Source organism: Anolis carolinensis, chromosome 3 (genome assembly GCF_035594765.1).
Source record: "Anolis carolinensis isolate JA03-04 chromosome 3, rAnoCar3.1.pri, whole genome shotgun sequence".
Lineage (NCBI taxonomy): Eukaryota > Metazoa > Chordata > Lepidosauria > Squamata > Dactyloidae > Anolis > Anolis carolinensis.
The window spans coordinates 42,498,861-42,521,119 of NC_085843.1; the positions used below are offsets into that span (position 1 = coordinate 42,498,861).

The 22,259-nt window shown below is 41.8% G+C and overlaps 1 protein-coding gene across 2 annotated transcripts; it reads right to left on the reverse strand.

Annotated features, from left to right (window-relative positions):
• Nucleotides 1–2,479: 2,479 nt before the first annotated feature.
• On the reverse strand, nucleotides 2,480–20,455 carry tiprl (TOR signaling pathway regulator). Of its 2 annotated transcripts, XM_003219233.4 has the most exons (7): nucleotides 20,266–20,454; nucleotides 19,018–19,197; nucleotides 16,695–16,794; nucleotides 16,456–16,587; nucleotides 12,809–12,904; nucleotides 5,123–5,185; nucleotides 2,480–4,827 (listed from the first exon to the last, which is right to left on the reverse strand). In XM_003219233.4, exons 1-7 carry the CDS (start codon nucleotides 20,364–20,366, stop codon nucleotides 4,693–4,695), a joined length of 807 nt encoding a protein of 268 aa, XP_003219281.1. In that variant the 5' UTR covers nucleotides 20,367–20,454; the 3' UTR covers nucleotides 2,480–4,692. The 2 variants fall into 2 exon arrangements, with proteins under 2 accessions (XP_003219281.1, XP_008106054.1); XM_008107847.3 differs by lacking the exon at nucleotides 12,809–12,904 and having other exon boundaries at nucleotides 20,266–20,455.
• Nucleotides 20,456–22,259: the final 1,804 nt, after the last annotated feature.

Sequence of the window (22,259 nt, forward strand, 5' to 3'; positions counted from 1 at the left end):
CAACTGACAAGAGTTCCTGCTCCCACCCTGGACCTTCCACAGATATATAAACCTTCCTTGCTTAGTTTTTTCCAATATACCTCACAACCTCTGAGGATGTCTGCCATAGATGTGGGCGAAATGTCAGGAGAGACTGCTTCTGGAACATGGCCATACAGCCCGAAGTACACACAAGACTGTTAAGGTCTTGCAAGTGACTTTGCATGGCTTTCTTGTTTGTGTCTATCCAACTGTAAAATGATCTTCCTCTTTTCCTATGGCCTTCCATCTTCCTAAGCACTGCCTTTGTTAACAAAAATGTCATCCCATCATATGTTCAAAAGGCAATAGAATTCAAGCTGGATTTCTTGTAGGATTCATTCATTTGTTGTTTGACTATCTGTGGTATCCATAGCTGTTTCCTTCACCATCACATTTCATGAATTGAACTTTTTCATCAACTTTCTTCATTGTCTGCCTGTCACCACCATACACAGAAATTGGAAATACTTTGGCATGGACAATCCTTTGGTGTTTAATTATGTATCTCTCAGTTGAGGGTCTTATCTGTTTCCTTGATAGCTGAACTTCAAAGTCCAAATCTTCTGATTTCTTGATAACAGCCTCCTTTTATGACTGAACAAAGGTATAGTTTTTAAAAATTATTTCAATGTTTTCATAATCCACTGTGATAAATTTAAGTAGCCTGTTGAGCTACTTAAAAATACTTATTTTTCAAGCATTTTCACATGGTTTCTCTTTATAAAACGAGTATTACCCACATGTGAGCAAAGATTTAATTGTTTATGTAAATTTTAGAGATACACTCATACATTTTGTAAAAAAATCAATCTGTTCTGTATTGCTGCATTTAGTCCACCCACCCATGAAAATAACAGAAACTGTGTCTGGCTGCCAGTTTATGTCATTATTTATTGTTATAATATTGCTGTTTTTATTCTACTTTTATACTGTGAATTGCTTTTTATGTAATTTTCATTTTAAGTTTTGCTGGGCTTTGCCCCATGTGAGCCGTCCCGGGTCTCCTAGGGGAGATGGTGGCAGGATATAAAAATAAGGTTGTTATTATTACCACAATCCCATTTCTATACCTTACAGCAGTGTTTCTTAAACTCTGCTCCTCCAGATGTTTTGAACTTCAGCTTCTTGACAGCTGGTAAGCTGGCTGGGACTTCTGGGATCTGAAGTCCAAAACACCTGGAGGAGCACTTTGAGAAACATGCCTTACAGGCCAAAGCAAGCTTACATGTTTACTTCTTTTACAGAAAATCCAGAGTGAGGTATGTAGAGAAAATAGAACCTTAAAACAAAGTGTTGCTACTTGTCTGTTAATAAAATAACCATTAAATGACATTCCACTTTATTAGTAAGAAGTGTCTATAGGTATAAACCATAACACATTTGCCCAGCTTTTTTTTAAAAAAAAAAGTTTTAAGTATTTAAATGCAGGCAAGGCTACAGTGCATTAGTACAAATCCCATTCAGGTGATAGAGAGCTACACAATAAAGCTTTCTTTCATTTCAACTGGGCTTCTCCAGTTGAAGGTACTGCATCCCATTCAAGTTTGAGCTTGCTTAATTTCACGTTGTTGCCGTGTGCCTTCAAGCAGTTTCTGGTTCATAGCAACTCTAAGCATTGAAGTGCTTTTAGCCAGATTTGTTCAGTGGGGGTTTCCTTTTCTTTCATCTGAGGTCAAGAAAGTGTGGCGGAGTGGGTCTCTGTGTCTGAATGGGGCCTTGCACCCTGTTCTCCAGTATTCATCCAACATTAAAGCCACTACACCAGATTGGTTCTCAAACTATGCTGGAATTTCACTGGAAAATGGTTATTAGAACAATTTCCATTCAGAGAAGACTTGTTTGAGTCTTCTGTAAAATAAAGTATAGGTTGAATATCCCTTATCTAAAATACTTAGGAGCAGAATTGTTTTGGATTTTTGAATACCTTGTATTTCTATATGCAAACATACTGAGACGGGGCCCAAGTCTAAACATGATATTAATTTTTGTTTCATATACACCTTATACAAATAGCCTGAAAGTAATTTGATAGACACAATTTTTAATACTTTTGTGCATAAAGTAAGTCTGTGTATACTGAATTATAAGAAAGCAAAGGTGTGACTATAGAATTTACCCATATGGGCAATTTTGAGTTTGGGAATGTTTCTGAATTCTGCATAAGGGAATTCAAGCTATATACACAAATAAATTCAATAAGGAGATAGTCCAACTTCATATAGGAAGCTAATTGTCCTTTCCACTCATCTGTGCTGTATGTGTTGCATCAAACATAACTGAAATGAACAGCAAAAATGTATTCAGGGAGATATAAAAGACAGAAAGGAATCCAAAGGAACCTTTGAGACTAATGGGGAAGAAGTAAGTTTTCATTACCTCCTTCCACACCATCAAACATATTGTATATGGGACTCAGATACACTCGTAAGTGGTCAGAAGGTAGGATAGAAGTCACAAGTTAATATTTTGTCACTTTTTTACTATTGGAATTTTTTTAAAAGCACTAAACAATACAATTTCTTCATACTGAGAGGAGCTGCTTGTTTTTAGTTTCAGGGTCTTTCTTTTTCAGACAGTACCCTGGAAATGAACACCTCTTCTATCCTAGTCTTTTCCCTTCTAATGTCAAGAACAATCATCTGGTTTGACTTATGAACAGCAATTATTAAATAACAAAACATAGGCAACACTGGATGCAGTATATGAGCAAATGAATAATTCCTAAAAATACAGTGGCTGGACTGTTTGAAAACAGTACACAAACATAAGAGTTTGCACATGCAGTTAACCCTTTCTGAGAGGCAGCATGCAATACTGGTGCAGTCAGTCATTCTACAAGTGCAACATAGTCCTCTCAACTTTTATTGCTGAGGAACTATTATTGCACAACAAAGCCTTGGCACGTACAGAACAAATGTGAGATTTGCATACCTTCATGCTACAGTAAAAAATATATAAGCTCTTGGCCAATGTTAGTTTTGGTAAGTTCTTCCTCAAAAAGCTCTGGTGTCAAAACATATGTTCTTCATTTAGTAAATATACTCAATCTTTAGAGAAACAATTTTCAGGTGAAGTTGAATCATTCAAATGAATGATCAAGTCACTCTCTTTCCTTATAAAGGTCTGTTGAGTAGTGACTATCTTGCCACTGTTCCTTTGGTGTTAACTTTAACATACTCTTAACATTCTTTAACACCTAGCAGGTCAGCCCTGTGTATGTTTGCTCCAAACATACTCCAATAGTGTTTTAATGGAAATTATTTCTAAATGGTAAATAAATAAATGTACATAAGGCTGTAGTGTATCTCAGAATTCTCTATGAAATTTGTCCCTTTTAAAAGCATGGGAGACTAAAGCACAGAATGAAATTATCTATTTGCCATTCCATAGGCAACGAGGAAGACAGAAAAAGCAGCTCTATTGTTGCTTACCTTTTCCTTAGATAAGAAAGGGTACATCAGCTTAAAAATATTTGATTGCAAGAAAGATATCTATTCTGAGAACTTATTGTCATAACAGACTGAAGCAATGTATGTTTTGCTGCTTTCATAATATTAACCTAAAATCCTTTTCATGATCACTTCAGGATGGGAAGAGAAAGATAAAAAGTAGTTCTCAGAATGAATGTCTGAAAAAAGATTCACACTGCCACACTATGATTTGCTTCATGTCAGAAATAAAGACTAAATGAAACACAAGTTTTTCACCTTGCAAAATACATCGCTGTCCAGGGGGGCTAGGGAAATTGATGGAGGCTGTCAGAACACAAATATGTCTGCAGCAATTTTGTTAAAATATCAGTAATTAAAAATCAGATGTGTTACATACCTGCAGTAACCCATTAACATTTAGTAGGTTCAGTCACTGCCACTATATATATACACAGGAAATGTAACATACATTTCTCTATTCTGACAATCAGCTGAAGCTCCTTTTTAAGAAGTAATTTTCTCAGATTACTGTTGATACTATGCAAATTATTTCAGTGAGCGGCCCCTTGTTACTATCCCACTTTAGAACCATGTCAAATAGTAGAATAGGATCCCACTGTGCTATTAATTCTTGGTTAAACTTACTACTCATCACTTCCTTAGATTGTTTGGATGTAAAAGAATTGTGGCTTTTTAAAGAAAACAAACAGCATTTCACTGGATTGATAAAACATCCAGGATATGTTAGAGATTTGTAATCTTATCAAGCATAAATTACTCTTCTACAAGTTAGGCAGACTTGAGCTTGAGAGGAAGCATGCTCAGCATCCATCAGACGAAATCAGGTCCTTCTACAATAAAAGACTAAGCTAAAACAAAGTTCACAAAAAGTGTTTACATTTAAACAAATCCTATTTTTCCAAAATCTTCCACAAGTTATTGAAATGCTGCATACTTCAAGTACAAATGCCTAGTGGAAAGGTCATTCTTTGCTAGTTACTCCAATTCTTAATCCATTTGTCATTAGACTCAAGTAATTTTGAAACATACAGAGACAATAGAAATGTAAGTAAAACTTTGTAATTGACTCTACTCCTTCCAACCAAGGGTCGAGAAATATTAGACAGACATCCAAATGGACTGTATCCAGCAAGTAGTGACATCTTCAGTTGTAATGGCCAAAAGGTATATAGTCTCCACAAAAAGTCTGTTTCAAGTCCATTAATCATGTAAATTCCACTTAAGTGCCTTCTGATGCTGTTGTACTTTGAAGACAAACTTCTTCTGGAAACTCCAGCTTCTCAGAAATACTCTCTTTGACAGGTAAATACTGAGCAATCTCATTAGGATCCGTGAAGAGTGGTGGAGGAACATGCTTAAAATTAAAAGAGAGAGGATTAAGCAAAATAGAACCAGGGGAATGATGCTTCACCTTATCATTAAAAATAGTTATTTAGAATTTCTTGCCAATATTTTTATTTTCATTATATAGTTCTACTGTATATAATCTGCAGAACTGCTAAATTTGTCTTTTAAAATAAATCAGTAAATTCTCATAAAAGGTAATGTTTCACGGTGCTTGACCACACAGTGCTTGATTTATTCTAGGAAGTTACAAACTTGATATGAAAATAATTAATTATAATCAATCATGGTTGAAGAATTGGTACCTTTAAACTTGATATTTTGCTTTCCCTGGAAGTATATTCTCGCAACATGTATGATTTGCTGGCCTAATAAGAAAGAAAACTGAAATGTAATTTCATAAGATAGTGCAAGATTTTACATGCAATCACATTTTTCCTTAATTGGATGTAATCGTATGGACTTAACACAGATTTAAACAATTGTCAGATCAATGCAGAGCAGTGATTTTCCACACCATTCAAATGTAAATTATTCTGAAGTCATCTGCTGTAACAGACATTTAAAACACATTGCTGTGATGACCCATGGGCCTTGTAGTCCTGCTCAGGACATTGTAATTCCTGATGAAGATGAAAACTTGGGTTTTTTACCTTCCCAGTCTGAACTGGATTCCTCTCAGCCAGATCTTTCCCAGGCAGATCTGGGAACCTTGCACCTGCAAGAAAGTTGTCTCCCAGAAGTATGTCAAACAAGCCCAGAGCCTACTTCTCCCGTGTTCTTGCGCCGGGAGTTTTGTAAACAACAGAGAAGTTTGGAATCAGCTTCGCGCAGGAGTGCGAGGATTGCAGCTAAGAATGTGGCCAATTAAGACTGCTTCTCGTGAGAATCTTTGGGGAGTCTCACATCTGGTCTCAGAGTTTAGCTTTCGGTTCTGATTCCCAGAGAACTGCTTCGGCGGGAAAGTTAGACTCTATTTAGGTGTTTTACCCGCGTAGTAACTTCGCGGAGTCAATTCGTCAGCCTACGGAGCGAGTTGTGTCTGGACAGCGCGCTCCGATTCAAGCCTCGCTCCTGCTCAAGCCTTGCCTTGCTATCCAGCCTTCGCCTTGCTTCCCAGCCTTTGTTTATCTACGGACTTTGCCTTGTTTCCCAGGATCAATCCTTGCCTTGTTCCACGGATTTTATCAAGTTATTCCACGGACCTTGTTCTTGTTCTTAGTTACCTTGTTCCACGTTCAAGCCTTGTTTCAAGTATCAAGTTATTTCCTAGCCTCGCTCAAGTTTCATGGACTAAAGGACCTTGTCATCTCCCCTCACTTTGCTTGGCAAAGTGAGTGTTTCGGTTATTGGATTACAACTTTGGACCTTAATATTTCTTATTGGACATTGCTTTTTTGGACTAATTCTGACCTTTCCTGAAAGGTCTAATTCTGGACTATTTTCTACACTTGTTTTTATTAACTTTATATATTCCTTCAATAAAGATATTAGATAGATTCTGGCCTCTGTGTATGGTTATTGGTGCTCTGCAGCCTGGGTCGTGACAGTTTGACTCCGCCACCCTAAGCACCAATTAACCTCGGCCAGAATGTCTACCGGAGTCGTACCTGGGCCGAGCGGCCAGCCGATTACCTACACCATCGACAAGGATGAGGTGGACCGAATCCGTGATAAGCTCAATGCACAGGATGGAGAAATAAGGGGTTTGAAGGAACGCGGAATTCGTCTTCCGGCCATGGCGTTGCCAACCAAGTTTACTGGAGAAGCTTCTAAGGTTCATGTCTTCCGTCGCCAATGTCAAGCTTATCTAGAGGCCCGTGCTGCCGAGTTTCCCCAAGAAGACATCAAAGTGGCATGGGTTTACAGTCTTCTAGACGGGCCAGCGGCCAGCTGGGCGACGGCACTGTACGACCAAGCCTCTCCACACCTAAGATCAGCGCAACACTTCTTGGACCACCTCAAGGAGACTTGGGGAATCGAGGACAATTTGGAGGCAGCCGGTCACAAACTCCGTCGCCTTTTCCAAGGAGACAGACCTATGTCTCAGTATATAGCCGAGTTCCGAGTACTGGCCCACAACACCGGCTGGAACGATGTAGCCCTCAGGGGACAATTCCGGGAGGGTCTCAACATTGAAATGCTGGAAGAAATCTCCAAGGTGGATCCTCCCCAGACCCTCGAGGCACTCATTGATCAATGTTTACGGGCTGAAGTCATGATTGCTAACAGGAAACAGTGGGTTCGAGGCCAGGGCAGTAGAGCCGGGGCAAAACCCCCCGCTCCCGCCAGCGTTCAGCCACGTCCGGTGTGGAGACCCCCACCGCCAACCCCATACCCCAGAGGAGGCGAGGAGGTGCCGATGCAGTTGGGCAATGTGCGTCCCAGACTAGATGCCGCCGAGAAGGCCCGTCGTCAACGCTTAAACCTCTGCTGGTACTGCGGGAACGGGGGCCACTTCGCCAGAGAGTGCCCAGCCAAAGGGAAGCCTGCCGCCCGTCTTGCGGCGGCGTCCTCCACGGAGACGAAGGCGTCTGAGCCGACTGGCACACAGCCGGCGGGGGAAGCCAACGACCGGGTGTAGAGAGGCTCGCCAACCCGGTCAAAAAATCCATCCAAGAGCCGCCAACCGGGGTCCTGTTCCTTCTCGTGGTCACATTATGGTCAGCAAAAAGGGGACCCGTCATGATCCACGCCATGATAGACTCTGGAGCTACCAACAATTTCATCGATAGAGAGTATGCCGACTCTCTGGGATTACAATATCATGATTTCAAGAATGCCCGTGTGGTGCAAGCCATAGACGGCCGCCCCCTCAAGACGGGCCCCGTAAGTCAGTGGTCGGAACCCACCAGGATGTGGATAAGGGAACATATGGAAGAGATTTCCTTCTTTGTTACCGAGGTCCCCCATTTCCCTGTGATTTTGGGAATTCCATGGCTGACTCTCCACGACCCTAACATCTCCTGGTCCAACAGAGAACTGCAGTTTGCTTCACCGTACTGCCAAAACCATTGCCTCGTAGCCAAGGTATGCCATGCCACAGACACCGAGCCCATCATCACCTTGCCAAAGAAGTACTCCGAGTATTGGGATGTATTCAATGAGAAAGAAGCCGAAAAATTACCCCCACATAGACCTTATGACTGTGCCATTGACTTGGTGGAGGGGGCCCCGATCCCGCGAGGGCATCTCTACTCCCTGACTGAACCAGAGCAAGAAGCTCTCAGGGAATTCCTAGAGACAAATCTTCGCAAGGGATTCATCAGACCCTCTCAATCCCCAGCCGCCTCCCCAGTGATGTTTGTGAAGAAGAAGTCAGGGGAACTACGCTTGGTGGTGGACTACAGAGCATTGAACAATATCACCAAGCGGAACAGCTATCCCCTGCCCTTAATCTCGGATCTACTGGATCGGCTTCGAGGAGCCAAGGTTTACACCAAGCTGGATCTTCGGGGGGCTTACAACTTAGTTCGCATCAGGGAAGGGGACGAGTGGAAGACCGCCTTCCAGACCAAATTCGGATTATTTGAGTCCCGAGTTATGAATTTCGGTTTATGCGGAGCCCCCGCAACGTTCCAGCATTTTGTCAATGACATTTTTCAGGACTATCTAGACAGGTTCTTGATAATCTACCTGGACGATTTTTTGGTGTTTTCTAGATCACAATCAGAACATGAGAACCACGTCAAAATGGTGTTACAACGATTGCGGGATCATGGACTTTATGCCAAGCTGGAAAAATGCGCCTTTGATCTACAAGAGGTAGATTTCCTTGGTTACCGCATCTCGCCTCTAGGGCTTTCCATGGATCCAGCCAAGGTTTCAGCAGTATTGGAATGGCGGGCGCCAACTAACAAGAAAGAGGTGCAGCGTTTCTTGGGGTTCGCGAACTATTACCGCAAGTTCATTCCAGATTTTGCCCGCTGGTCCGACCCCATCACTAGCTGCATCCGTGGAAAGCAGCCTTTCCGCTGGACTGATCAAGCAGAGAAAGGGTTCCAGCAACTAAAGAAACTATTCACCTCCCAGCCAATTCTACAGCACCCAAATCCTGGAACCCCTTTTGTGGTGCAAGCGGACGCCTCTGATGTGGCAATTGGGGCTGTACTCTTACAACCGGTGGGAGATCACCTCCATCCCTGTGCCTTTTATTCTCGTCAACTAACCACACCAGAGAGGAATTACACCATTTGGGAAAAAGAACTACTGGCCATAAAGGCAGCCTTTGAAACTTGGAGACATTGGCTAGAAGGGGCCAAATTTCCCATTGAAGTCCACACTGATCATCGTAATCTAGAACATCTAAGAACTGCCCGCAAACTAAATCAGAGGCAGCAACGTTGGGCTTTATTCTTTGAACGTTTCAACTTCCAGATCCATTATGTGACCCCAGCCCAAACCAAGCAAGCAGACGCCCTGTCACGTAAACCGGAATACGCTGCAGGACGCAAGGAGACCTTTGAATCCCAACTGCTACAACCCGAGAACTTTGCCACGCTCACGGTGGGGAACACCAAATCCATTCCCATTGGTTCAACTTCCCCTACTCCAGGACCCATCTGTGCTCAAGAAATCAGGGCTAGTCAGCAAGCAGATGCCTGGGCGCAGGACCAACTTCGCCAAGGTCTGCATTTTCCCTTTTCGCTTAAAGATGGGCTGCTCTGCTATAGAAATCATGTTTATATCCCACCCGGACCGGGCAGGGAAAAAGCGCTTCGTCTGTGTCATGACTGCAAACCAGCAGGACACTTCGGACTATTTAAAACTATGCATTTGATCCTAAGGGATTTTTGGTGGCCCAAGATCCGCAAGGATGTGGAAAAATATGTCAACACCTGCCCAGTATGCCAGCGCTCCAAGATACGAAGGGAGAAGCCCTCAGGGCTTTTACACCCCCTTCCTACCCCATCTCGCCCATGGGAAATAATTTCCGCGGATTTCATCACTGACCTACCACCTTCCTGTGGATTCACCACGATCTTAGTGGTGGTGGACCTTTTCACCAAGTTAGCCCATTTCATTCCCTGCGAAGGCCTCCCCACGGCCAAAGAAACTGCGGATCTATTTCTTCAACATGTTTTCAGACTACATGGATTGCCCAAGAGTTTAGTCACAGACCGTGGATCTCAATTCACCTCTCGTTTTTGGAAGGCACTACAAAAACTATTGGGCATAGACTCTCGCTTATCTTCAGCTCATCATCCCCAAACAGATGGGCAAACGGAGCGCACCAATGCCACTTTGGAGCAGTATCTTCGCTGTTATGTAAACTACCAACAGGACAATTGGGCTTCTCTGTTACCACTGTCTGAGTTTGCCTACAACAATGGAGTTCAAGCTTCTACAAAAGAAACGCCGTTCTTTGCAAACTACGGCTTCCATCCACGTTTCTTCCCCCCTGTCATTGAAACTTCAGAAGTTCCCGCAGCAGAGGATTGGCTGCAGGAACTCACAGCGGTGCAACAACTTTTGCTCCAGCAACTGGACCAAGCCAAGGAGGACTATAAACGCCACGCTGACAAACATCGCCAGCCGGGCCTCGAAATCAAGGTAGGAGATCGGGTTTTCCTGTCCACTCGCTTTCTGCCCTCCCACCGCCCTTGCCGGAAGTTAGATGCCCGTTTCATTGGCCCCTATCCAGTGGTGGCGCAATTAAACCCCGTGACTTTCAAACTCCAACTTCCGCGTTCAATGCGCATTCACCCAGTGTTTCACCGTTCCCTGCTCCTTCCGGCGGATGGTGTGCGACCTGATACAGACCAACCGGCCCCCCCTCCTGTTTTGATGAATGGGGAGGAGGAGTTCGAGGTTGAGGACATTTTGGATTCTCGCTTTCACCGCCGCCGCCTACAATATCTCATTGACTGGGTGGGTTTTGGCCCTGAGGAACGCTCTTGGGAAGACGCCTCCACAGTCCATGCTCCTGATCTAACCCGTCGCTTTCATCAGACCTATCCCACCAAACCGCGACCTCGCGCCTCGGGGAGAGGGCCCCAGTTTGGGAGGGGCCTTGAGGAGGGGGATAGTGTGATGACCCATGGGCCTTGTAGTCCTGCTCAGGACATTGTAATTCCTGATGAAGATGAAAACTTGGGTTTTTTACCTTCCCAGTCTGAACTGGATTCCTCTCAGCCAGATCTTTCCCAGGCAGATCTGGGAACCTTGCACCTGCAAGAAAGTTGTCTCCCAGAAGTATGTCAAACAAGCCCAGAGCCTACTTCTCCCGTGTTCTTGCGCCGGGAGTTTTGTAAACAACAGAGAAGTTTGGAATCAGCTTCGCGCAGGAGTGCGAGGATTGCAGCTAAGAATGTGGCCAATTAAGACTGCTTCTCGTGAGAATCTTTGGGGAGTCTCACATCTGGTCTCAGAGTTTAGCTTTCGGTTCTGATTCCCAGAGAACTGCTTCGGCGGGAAAGTTAGACTCTATTTAGGTGTTTTACCCGCGTAGTAACTTCGCGGAGTCAATTCGTCAGCCTACGGAGCGAGTTGTGTCTGGACAGCGCGCTCCGATTCAAGCCTCGCTCCTGCTCAAGCCTTGCCTTGCTATCCAGCCTTCGCCTTGCTTCCCAGCCTTTGTTTATCTACGGACTTTGCCTTGTTTCCCAGGATCAATCCTTGCCTTGTTCCACGGATTTTATCAAGTTATTCCACGGACCTTGTTCTTGTTCTTAGTTACCTTGTTCCACGTTCAAGCCTTGTTTCAAGTATCAAGTTATTTCCTAGCCTCGCTCAAGTTTCATGGACTAAAGGACCTTGTCATCTCCCCTCACTTTGCTTGGCAAAGTGAGTGTTTCGGTTATTGGATTACAACTTTGGACCTTAATATTTCTTATTGGACATTGCTTTTTTGGACTAATTCTGACCTTTCCTGAAAGGTCTAATTCTGGACTATTTTCTACACTTGTTTTTATTAACTTTATATATTCCTTCAATAAAGATATTAGATAGATTCTGGCCTCTGTGTATGGTTATTGGTGCTCTGCAGCCTGGGTCGTGACAATTGCTATATTTTGTTATGAAGATGCTACTCCAACTACTTTATTTTAAAAAATCAACTGTATTGCACTTGGACCTCCACGGCTGCAAATTTGACTTTTGCTGGTTTGAAATCTGTAGCTTCTCTATAGTCAACTTCCAGAAGAGTCTCACTGGAAGATCTAGAGATTTCTAGAGAAGCGTTCTCTCAGATTAAAAAATGGCAATATTTTTATTCATGTCTTTTTACGGGGCTCCACCTCACAACAAATGTGGAGAGCTGTCTGTACTTCTGAATGTATTGAATATTATACAAGAGAAAAGCAACCAGGCAAGACAAATATAGCAATTTCCCTACTGTTTATAGATGAAAAAAACTATTTTGCCTGTTTTAAAAGATGATGACCTAAATACAATTATGATTCCAACATGGGTTAGATCCACTTAGTCAACCTGGCAAATCAACAGTCATGCAGGTTACTGAACCAATGGATCTACTCTAGTTGGGACTAAAAACTGGATTTAAGCATTGTTCTGATGCAGTATGGTGGAAGAGGAATATAAGGCCGCTTTTAGTTGAAACCTGTGTAGCAGACAGAATACTAACCACTATATATCTTCTCAGTAGGCTATAGGGGAAAGGCCTCCTGTAAGAAAAAAATGAAGATGGCTTTCCTAGCATTTCTTCAGTCTATGTAAACTAATTATGACAATATAGCTAGCCATTTACACCTATAAGGGTATTACGTTATCACAACTGATAACAACAATTAGCATAGGTAGAAGTAAAGGTTTTCCCTGACATTAGTCGTGTCCAACTCTGAAGGTTAGTGATCATCTCCATTTCTAAGCTGAAGAGCCAGCAACCATAGACACCTCCAAGGTCATGTGGCCGGCATGACTGCATGGAGCGCCACTATACGAATTAGCATATAAAACTTTAAATCCAACCACTAATATCTTATCATTTTTATGGCCAACACCATAAAATCTACATATTTGAATGTTCTTACCTCATGATAAAGCCTTGTATCATTCATTCTGATAAGGACACCATCAACTCGCAAGAAAAACCTCAATAGTACGAAGAAGCTTGAAGGCATTGCTCTCTGTCAAAAACAAAATAATTTGAACTCCCACATTAACTGCAAATTTTATTCTAAAATCTTTATCTAAATTAGAAACATGGCCACCCTCTTCCAACCTGCATTTGTCAATAACAGCATCTTCCTTATAATCCATACTTATATACATTATTTAACTTCACGTAGAAATAAATCAGCGGGTATGACAAAGTTAATAAGGAAAATATAAGGGCAGGAAAATTTGGCCTCACTACTGAAGTTATTTTTAATTCAGGTAAATTGTGACATAAAATCCGATTAATTTTGATCCAGGGTATCTTTTGTTAACATGCATTTGCAAACTTTATATGGAATATTTTAGATGAAAATCAATTGGAGAAAAGTTCTAGAGAAAATGTGGACTGCTAAAAAGATAAGTGAGTCTTTGAACAAATCAAGCCTCAACTTTCCCTAAATGCCAAATTGAGACATTTGCACTTTGGATATATCACAAGAAGTCATGACTCACTAGAAAAGACAATAATGCTTAATCTATATATATAAAAGAGTGATGGCATCAGGGCAGTGGACAAAACAACAAAACTACAGGCCTCCCAACCTCAAAATTTGACAACACAACCCATCACACATGCCTCAGGGTTGATACAACAAAAAGAAAAGAAAAATAAGGTCCTAATTAGAGGGAGAGCAATAATTGTTTTTATCCAATTGCTGCCAGTTTAGAGGGCTAATCTCTGCCCACTTCGTTGCCTAGCAACCAAGGGACAGCCAGGTTTCAGTTAGGGGACAGGCAGATTTAGGCCTCACTTAGACTTCTTCCACAGATTATCTAATTTGCACTGGATTATATGGCAGTGTAGACTCAAGGCCCTTCCACACAGCTATATAACCCATTTATAATCTTATATTATCTGCTTTGCACTGGATTATCTTGACTCCACACTGCCATATAATCCACTTCAGTGTGCATTTTATACAACTGTGAAGAAGGGGCCTCATATAATCCAGTTCTAAGCAGATAATATAAGATGATCAATATACAGTAGACTCTCACTTATCCAACATAAACAGGCCGGCAGGATAAGTAAATATATTGGATAATAAGAAGGGATTCAGGAAAAGCTGATTAAACATCAAATTAGGTAATCGTTATACAAATTAAGCATCAAAACATCATATTATACAACAAATTTGACAGAAAAGGTAGTTCCATGCGCAGTAATGCTATGTAGTAATTACAGTAGAGTCTCACTTATCCAACACTCGCTTATCCAACGTTCTGGATTATCCAACGCATTTTTGTAGTCAATGTTTTCAATATATCATGATATATTGCTAAATTCATAAATACAGTAATTACTACATAGCATTACTGCGTATTGAACTACTTTTTCTGCCAAATTTGTTGTCTAACATGATGTTTTGGTGTTTCATTTGTAAAATCATAACCTAATTTGATATTTAATAGGCTTTTCCTTAATGCCTCCTTATTATCCAACATATTCGGTTATCCAACATTTTGCCAGCCCACTTATGTTGGATAAGTGAGACTCTACTGTACTGTATTTACAAATTTACCAGTAAAATATCACAATGAATTTGAAACACTGACTACAAAAACATTGATTATGAAAAGGCAGACTGTGTTGGATAATCCAGAACAATGTATAATCGAATGTTGGATAAGTGAGATTCTACTTTGATATGAAATAATTTCTAGGATAGAATAATGCAGAACAATATAATCTCTAAAACCAGGACAGTAATAAAGAAATAAAGAAATAAAGAAAGTAAATAAAGCAAGGAAATTGGAAATTCCACAAAGGAAACAATCAGGGCCAGCTAACACCTCCCAAGAAAGGATTCTTCCAGAAAGGAAGCTGAGAAGGCAGTGAAGCACTATGTATTACCAAAGTCATTATTATTACTATCATTACTATCCTTACTATTATTATTATTATTATTATTATTATTATTGTGTTGCGGTCAACCGTGAAAATGAATACAATCTGGCTCCAAGTATTCAAAAACACTAAAATCAGAATATATAAAAATTAATGTGGTATAATAAAACAGAACAATACAATCTCTAAAATCAGAACACTAAATAAAGAACAACACTCTGAAAATAGGGGAATTCCACACAGAAAACAATCAGGGCCAGCTAACACCTCCCAACAAAGGATTCCCATCATCAAAGTCTGGCCAATCCTCTGTTTTCTCAGGGCCACAGACAGTAGAAGCATATAAAATATCGCAAACAACACCACTCTGAAAACAAGGTAATTCCAGACAGGAAAGAATCAGGGCCAGCTAACACCTCCCAACAAAAAAATCACTCAGGGAGGAAACAGCTAGGCTTTAAATCTGCAAGGCCATTACATCCTAATCATTTTTCCTAATTGCAGCATTCATACTTGCCTCCAACAGACAAAAAAAAAACAATCAGAAATATTGTATATTCACAACCTTTAGGAAATAATGTCCCCTGATGGCACAGCATGTTAAAGCGCTGAGCTGCTGAACTTCTGGACCGAAAGGCCGCAGGTTTGAATTGGGGGAACTGACAGAGCCCCCACTGTTAGCCCCAGCTTCTGCCAACCCAGAAGTTCAAAAACATGTAAATGTGAGTGCATCAATAGGTACTGCTCCGGTGGGAAGGTAACGCTGCTCCATGCAGTCATCCCACATGACCTTGGAGGAGTCTACAGACAACGACGGCTCTTCGGCTTAGAAATGGAGATGAGCACCAACCCCCAGAATCAGACATGACTGGACTTAACGTCAGGGGAAAACGTTTACCCTTTACCTTAACTACCACCAATTCCTCAATACTTTATTTCCCATACCACCATTCTTCGCCACAGCAACGCGTGGCCGGGCACAGCTAGTAAAGATAGAAAGCAGTAGAAAATAGGAAGGCCATATTACATATGGATAGACTCAATCAAGGAAGCCGTAGCCCTGCTTGCAAAACCTGAGCAGGGCTTTGATGAAATGGAGGCAAGTTTCTCGCTCATAGGGCTGTTATAAAGTCAAAATAGCAGTTAACAAGTCTGCACTATACAGTTAGATCAAAGTTTTATAAAATATTGAGTAACTATGATACAAAATCTTTATGAGAAAACACACATTTTTGGAAAGTAATTATGCTCACTAGGTCAAATTTAGATGTGTACAAGAACAATGAAAATGTGCTCTTATAAGAGGTTAATACCAGTATCTTAAACAAATTAAATAAAATGCTGCTAGGAAATTCATGGGGTTGCTATAAGTCAACAGATTACTTGAAGGTGCACGCACACATAAACAAAGGGGGTTTCAATACAATGAGTTTATCTTAAGACTTTCACATAACACAAAACAAGGAAACAAAGGGGAAACAATGAGGCTATAATTTAATGGAATTCTTCAAAGGAGTCAAGGATGTTTCTGCAATTGAACTCTGTTGTGCTGACTGAAAACCTATGTTGGAAAACACGAGTTTTTACCAGCATCACTATTATTTTTTAAAAAACTCAAAACTAAACATATTTCTACTATAGGATATAAGACACACAAAGTGATCAACTCACTATTTTTACACTCAGGCTTGAAACTCCATGATCATGAAGTTCATCTTCAAACAGTAACACTTCTTCAAAAAACATAATCTGTTCTCTAGCTTTTAATTTTTCTGTGTCTATATGTTCTGTTGTGGGAGAAACCTAAAGGAGAAAAAATTCAGAAGATCAAAAGCTTCAAAATGTTCAACAATAATTTAAGATTCATAATTACAAGGTACGCCACCACCAAGGCAAAGTTTGAAATATACCTTTAGTTTTAATGTATCACCTAGTAGAGTCCCTTTGTAGTCCGTTGTATAGGTCCAATCATATGGCTTCAAAACCTCCTTTGTGTGCTCAGGCTCAGACCTAAGGAAACAGACAATTGTATAACATGTCAGATCACTTTTTATAGAAGTTTCAGAAGTGTTGCCTCTGTGGCACTCATATTATCTGTTAATACCCAGATATTCTTAAGTCTGGAATAACATTATTAATACACATTATTTTGTTCCAATTACTGTATTTCATCTATTTCACTGTATTTCTAAAATGCATATTTTTCCAAAATTCCAGGCTCAAAAAAGAGGTATGCCTTAGAATTACGGATGTCCTAAATTTGCAGGTTTGTTTTTTTGGTTTGGGAGGATTTTTTTTAAAGAGGATCAGTAGCAGTGGTTGAGAGTAGGAGGCCAGCCCACAGAAAGCCTCCCTGACCCTGCACTCAATGCTGACTCCTTCCTCAACCCCATGTGGTTTGTGCCGCCACCAACTCCTGCTACTGGCTTGGCGTGGCTGATTACACGGCTTCTAGGCTCTGGGCTGCTGCCTCCATCACCTTAGAGTTATAGATTTATTTTGAAGAGAGAGTATCAGGGGAAGTGGTGGCAGCTCAGAGAGCGGGAGGCATGTGGTTTGTTAATGCTGATCTGGGCTGCCAGGGAGGCAGGGCTTTAATATTTTATTTCCTTGGCACAGGTTTTCTTCACCAGCAGATTCCAGCTCAGAGTGGCTGCAAAATCTGGATTCCAGATCTAGGATCTAGGTTCTTTCTCTCTGCTGATTCCGCCATTGGAAGTGGAGGCAGTAGCGGCAAGGGGACAGGGAGAGAGGAGAAAGCCCTGTGTGCCAAGAGCGTGAAGAAGCGGTAATGGAGAGAAGCAAAGGAGCCTGTTGCTCCTGGTAAACAGGACTTCTTCCTGTCTCCCTATCCCCTCGCTGCTGCCACTCCCACTCCCAATGGCACCAAGCAGCACAGAGAGAATGGGAGAATCTAGATCGTAGATCAGAGTCCAAGCTTTCCAGCCGCTACAAGCTGGAACCCCCAGATGAAGAAACCCTGCTCCAAGTAAAGAGAAAACCTCAGTACTGCTTCTCCTTCAGCCCAAATGAGAGCAAACAAAACACCCTAAGCTGCTGCCACTACCCACAATCCTGTCCTTTCAGAACAAACCCAGTGACATGAGCCCAAGGAGGGAAAATTGTGTACACGTTGGCCATACTGAGCCAGTAGCAGTTGGCAGCGCCAGCACAAAAGGTGTGTGGTTGGGAGGCAGTGGCAACATCAGGAACAGGGTTGGGGAGACTTTCCTGGGCCTGGCCAGGCTAGCTGGGCAGTGGGTGAAGTAAAGTTGGGTTAAGGACTAAAAAAATTACTTTCAAAAAATCAAGGCTCAAATAAAATGGTGCATCTTAGAATAAAAAATACTCAATTGCGTCTTACAATCGATGGGATCTTACAATCAATGAAATGTGGTATTAGAGATGACAGAGAAGAATGTACTACCATAACTTCTACACACACAGTACTGGTACCCACTGTTTTATTTATCCATGTTCAACAAAGTATGTTATTCAGTGTGACTGTATGGGGCGGAAGACTTTTATTTCAATAGGGCCTGGTATTATCCGTAGTTTTACATAAGCACATGAAGTCCAGTAATGTATCTCCCACAAATACAGGTGTTATATGGTATTCTCTAATATGATGCTGAAGCTTCTTACAAATGGAATCTAACATACAACATTAACTTTCCACCAGCTATTCAATTATGCCTCAAATTATGATGAATGTTCTATTGTTACATACTTCTTACTAGAAACATAGAAGCTAAAGCTAATACTAACCACATAAACTGTTTGGTATTCATTTTTATGGTTGCGGTGCCACTACAGCCACAGCAGGAGTCTCTGAAAGCCACTTTAAAATTCAGGCACCACCCTGAGAAATTGAGTTCTGTGGCAATGGCACTGTAAGTTCAGCCTCCACCTACCAACAAGACATGCAACAAGCAGAAACAGCAAACAGGTACAGGACCAAGTTGTGATTCTTCAAAAAGAATTTAAGTCATAAAGATTATTTGGCTCTTTTATATATGCTAATGACTGGATTCACATAATGAATTTGACACAAAACTATGCAAGTAATTCTGTGATCTCAAAAACCATAAAGCTTAGGGGAATGAATGTACAAAACTAATTATTTAAAGCAAGGGGAAATAGTCAAGCTTACAAAAAATAACACAAATTATAGGGTCAAAACCCTTCTCACTGTATCTTTTTTATTTTATCTAAAGTATATGAGTGTACTACCTGCTTTCTTGCCATTCATCTGCACAGGCAACTTTAACCATCCCTTGAGAGTTGTTTACACATCTTAAAGCATCAGTGGCATTGAACTCTATTCCAAAGAGAGATTCATGTTGAATCCTTAAGACATTGTCTCCAAACATCATTTCTGGAACACATGGCATGTGTAGTTCTTCAGCTAACCTGAATGAAAAAAGGAGGCTGTTAAATTTGAGTTATTTGCAGAACAAAATGAGACATGATACTTTTTGTTCTGCAGAATATTGCAATGTGCCACATCTAACACATAATATCTTAACATATTAATTCTATGAAACATGAAGTTAGAAAAAGAAAGGCTAGGAAGGCTAGAAACACCCCTTACTCAAAATTTCATCATACAATCCTCTCATCTTTCACAACTGTCTTCTAAGAGAGCACTGCTTTTTAAACTGTGGGTCTCAATGCGAAATAGCTGTGTTCGGATCCTTAAAAAATTTGGTAACAGTAAGAGGTCTCTGAACATCATCTAGACCTTTACGCTAATCCATTAGCAACAGCAGTGCCGTGTTTACACTGGACTCTATAGAAAATGCTTCAACTGTACTTTATAAAAAGGAAAATCAGCCCTTATAGCAAGCCTTGCAAATGCTTATTTATTATCAATAAATGTTTGATTTTATACCTACTTTATTCATACTCCTATACAGCTGTCAGGAATTGTGGGAGTGGAAGTCCAAAACACCTGGAGGGCCCAAGTTTGCCCATGCCTGAACGGACACATTCTGTATGCTACACTGCAGGATTGATTCGGTTCGACAACACTTTGACTGCTGTGTAATCCTGGAAGTGGCTGCTTTGCGAGGTCTTTCACCTTCTCTGCCAAAGAGTGCTGGTGCCTCACCAAACTACAACTCCCGGTGTGCTTTGGTGGGGAACCAGCACTCTACAGCAGGCATGGGCAAATTTGGGCCGTCCTGATGTTTCGGACTTCATCTACAATTCCTAACTGCTTCAGGCGCTTTCCTTTTCCCCCTCGGTCACTTATTTATTTATTTATTTCCAATATTTCTTAAGCGGATGAGGGGGAAAAGGAAGGGGTCTGAGGCTATTAGGAACTGTGAGAGTTGAAGTCCAAAACACCTGGAGGGCCCAGGTTTGCCCACGCATGTGTTAGTTGGAGACTTAAGGGCCATTGGCATTAATGAAATACAATCATCACAAAGGATAACCGAGGAAGGCCCTTTTGCCCTATACTAGCGCCCTTCTTACCTTTCGGCCTCGGAGGACTTGATAATGTGCGTCCGGGCAGCCGTCAGTTTCCAAGGCCCGAAAGTGAAGTCGCGCCGGCTGCTCTTGAAGACAGGCATCATGGTGGCGGTGGGAGCGAGAAGGGCTCCCTGAGAAGAGCCTCGCCCGGAAGCCAGCCCCGACTTCCCTCAGTAGCACCGCCACCGGAAGCAAACAGGTGACGTCATTCCGCTTCCTGTCTCACCACCTGGTTAGCACAAAGAGAGGCAACAAGTTTTATTCTTGCCTATAGAAACTTCCGGTACTCGTTCGCAGGGACAACATTCGCAAAAGAAGGAACGAAGAAGAACTGAAATACGAAGGAGTTTTTTTACTTGTTTTCTCAGTAGGGATTACTGTATTAACTTCCTCGATATATAGGTGATATGTTTCCAATGCTTCCTAAAAAGCAGAAACCATGTGTGCTGTGAGGGGTTTGGCCTACTCTCCATACCAGGCCAAGAGGATACATTCAGTGGGTTGCTGTGAGTTTTCCAGGCTGTATGGCCATGTCCCAGAAGCATTCGCTTCTGACATTTCGCCCACGTCTATGTCGCATCTTTCAGAGGTTGTGAGGTCTGTTGGCAAGTAGGCAAGTGGGATTTATAGATATGTGGGATGTCCAGGGTGGGAGAAAGAACTGTTGTCTGTTGGAGGCAAGTGTGAATATTATAAGTGATCATCTTGATTTGCATTGAATAGCCTTGCAACTTCAAAGCTTGGTTGCTTTCTGCCTGGGGGAAACCCACCCTGGACATTCCACAATATGTAAACCCCACTTGCCTTGTTTTCAACAGACCTCACAAACTCTGAGGATGACTGGATTATATGGCAGTGTAGACTCATATAATCCACTTCAAGTCAGATTTATTTATTTATTTATCGTGTCAGAAGCGAACTGATGGTACAAGTTGTAATGTGTTTGAAAACACAAACAAAGTTTTTTAAAACAGCAACTTGGCATTATACTAAACGTCCTTTGACCAGTAGCTGGCCTCTTGTCTGGTGTTGCTGTACGAAGATCTTCCATTGTGCATGTGGCAGGGCTCAAACTGCATTGTAACAGGTGGTTGTGGTTTGCTCTTCTTCACACTCGCATGTCGTGGACTCCACTTTGTAGCCCCATTTCCTAAGGTTGGCTCTGCATCTCGTGGTGCCAAAGCATAGTCTGTTCAGTACCTTCCAAGTCACCCAGTCTTCTGTGTGCCCAAGAGAGAGTCTCTCATCCACTGATTGAGGTTCCGGGTTTTAGCCTGGCGCTTTTGGAGTCTCACTTGCTGAGGTGTTCCTGTGAGTGTCTCTGTAAATCTTAGAAAACTATTTCTTGATTTAAGGTGTTAGCGTACTGGCTGGTACCCGAACAGGGGATGGGCTGGAGAGGTCAATGCCTTGGTCCTTTCATTTCTGGCTGCTACTTCCCGGCGGATGTCAGGCAGTGCAATGCCGGCTAAACAGTATAATTTCTCCAGTGGCATGGGGCATAGACGTCCTGTGATGATACAGCATGTCTCATTATGACCCATATCCACTGTTTTAATGTGGTAAGATTCCACACTGAACGTGCATATTCAGCAGCACAGTAGCAAAGTGCAAGGGCAGATATCTTCACTATGTCTAGTTGTGAGCCCCAGGTTGTGCCAGTCAGCTTTCGCATGATGTTTTTTCTAGCACCCACTTTTTGCTTGATAGTCAAGCAGTGCTTCTTGTAGGTGAGGGCATGGTCCAGGGTAACTCCCAAGTATTTTGGTGTTCTTAAGGTGAAAAGCACACATTTGCATTTTAGATGGGATCAGCTGGTTTTCCCTGTAATAGATGTGGGTGAAACATCAGGAGAGAATGCTTCTGGAACATGGCCATACAGCCCAGTGATTCTAGCCATGAAAGCCTTCGACAATACATTGATACATTCAGTGTTTTCACTTGTTGTAGGGTTGACTCCTGACATTAAAAACATTTTAAATGGCATATAACAGAGA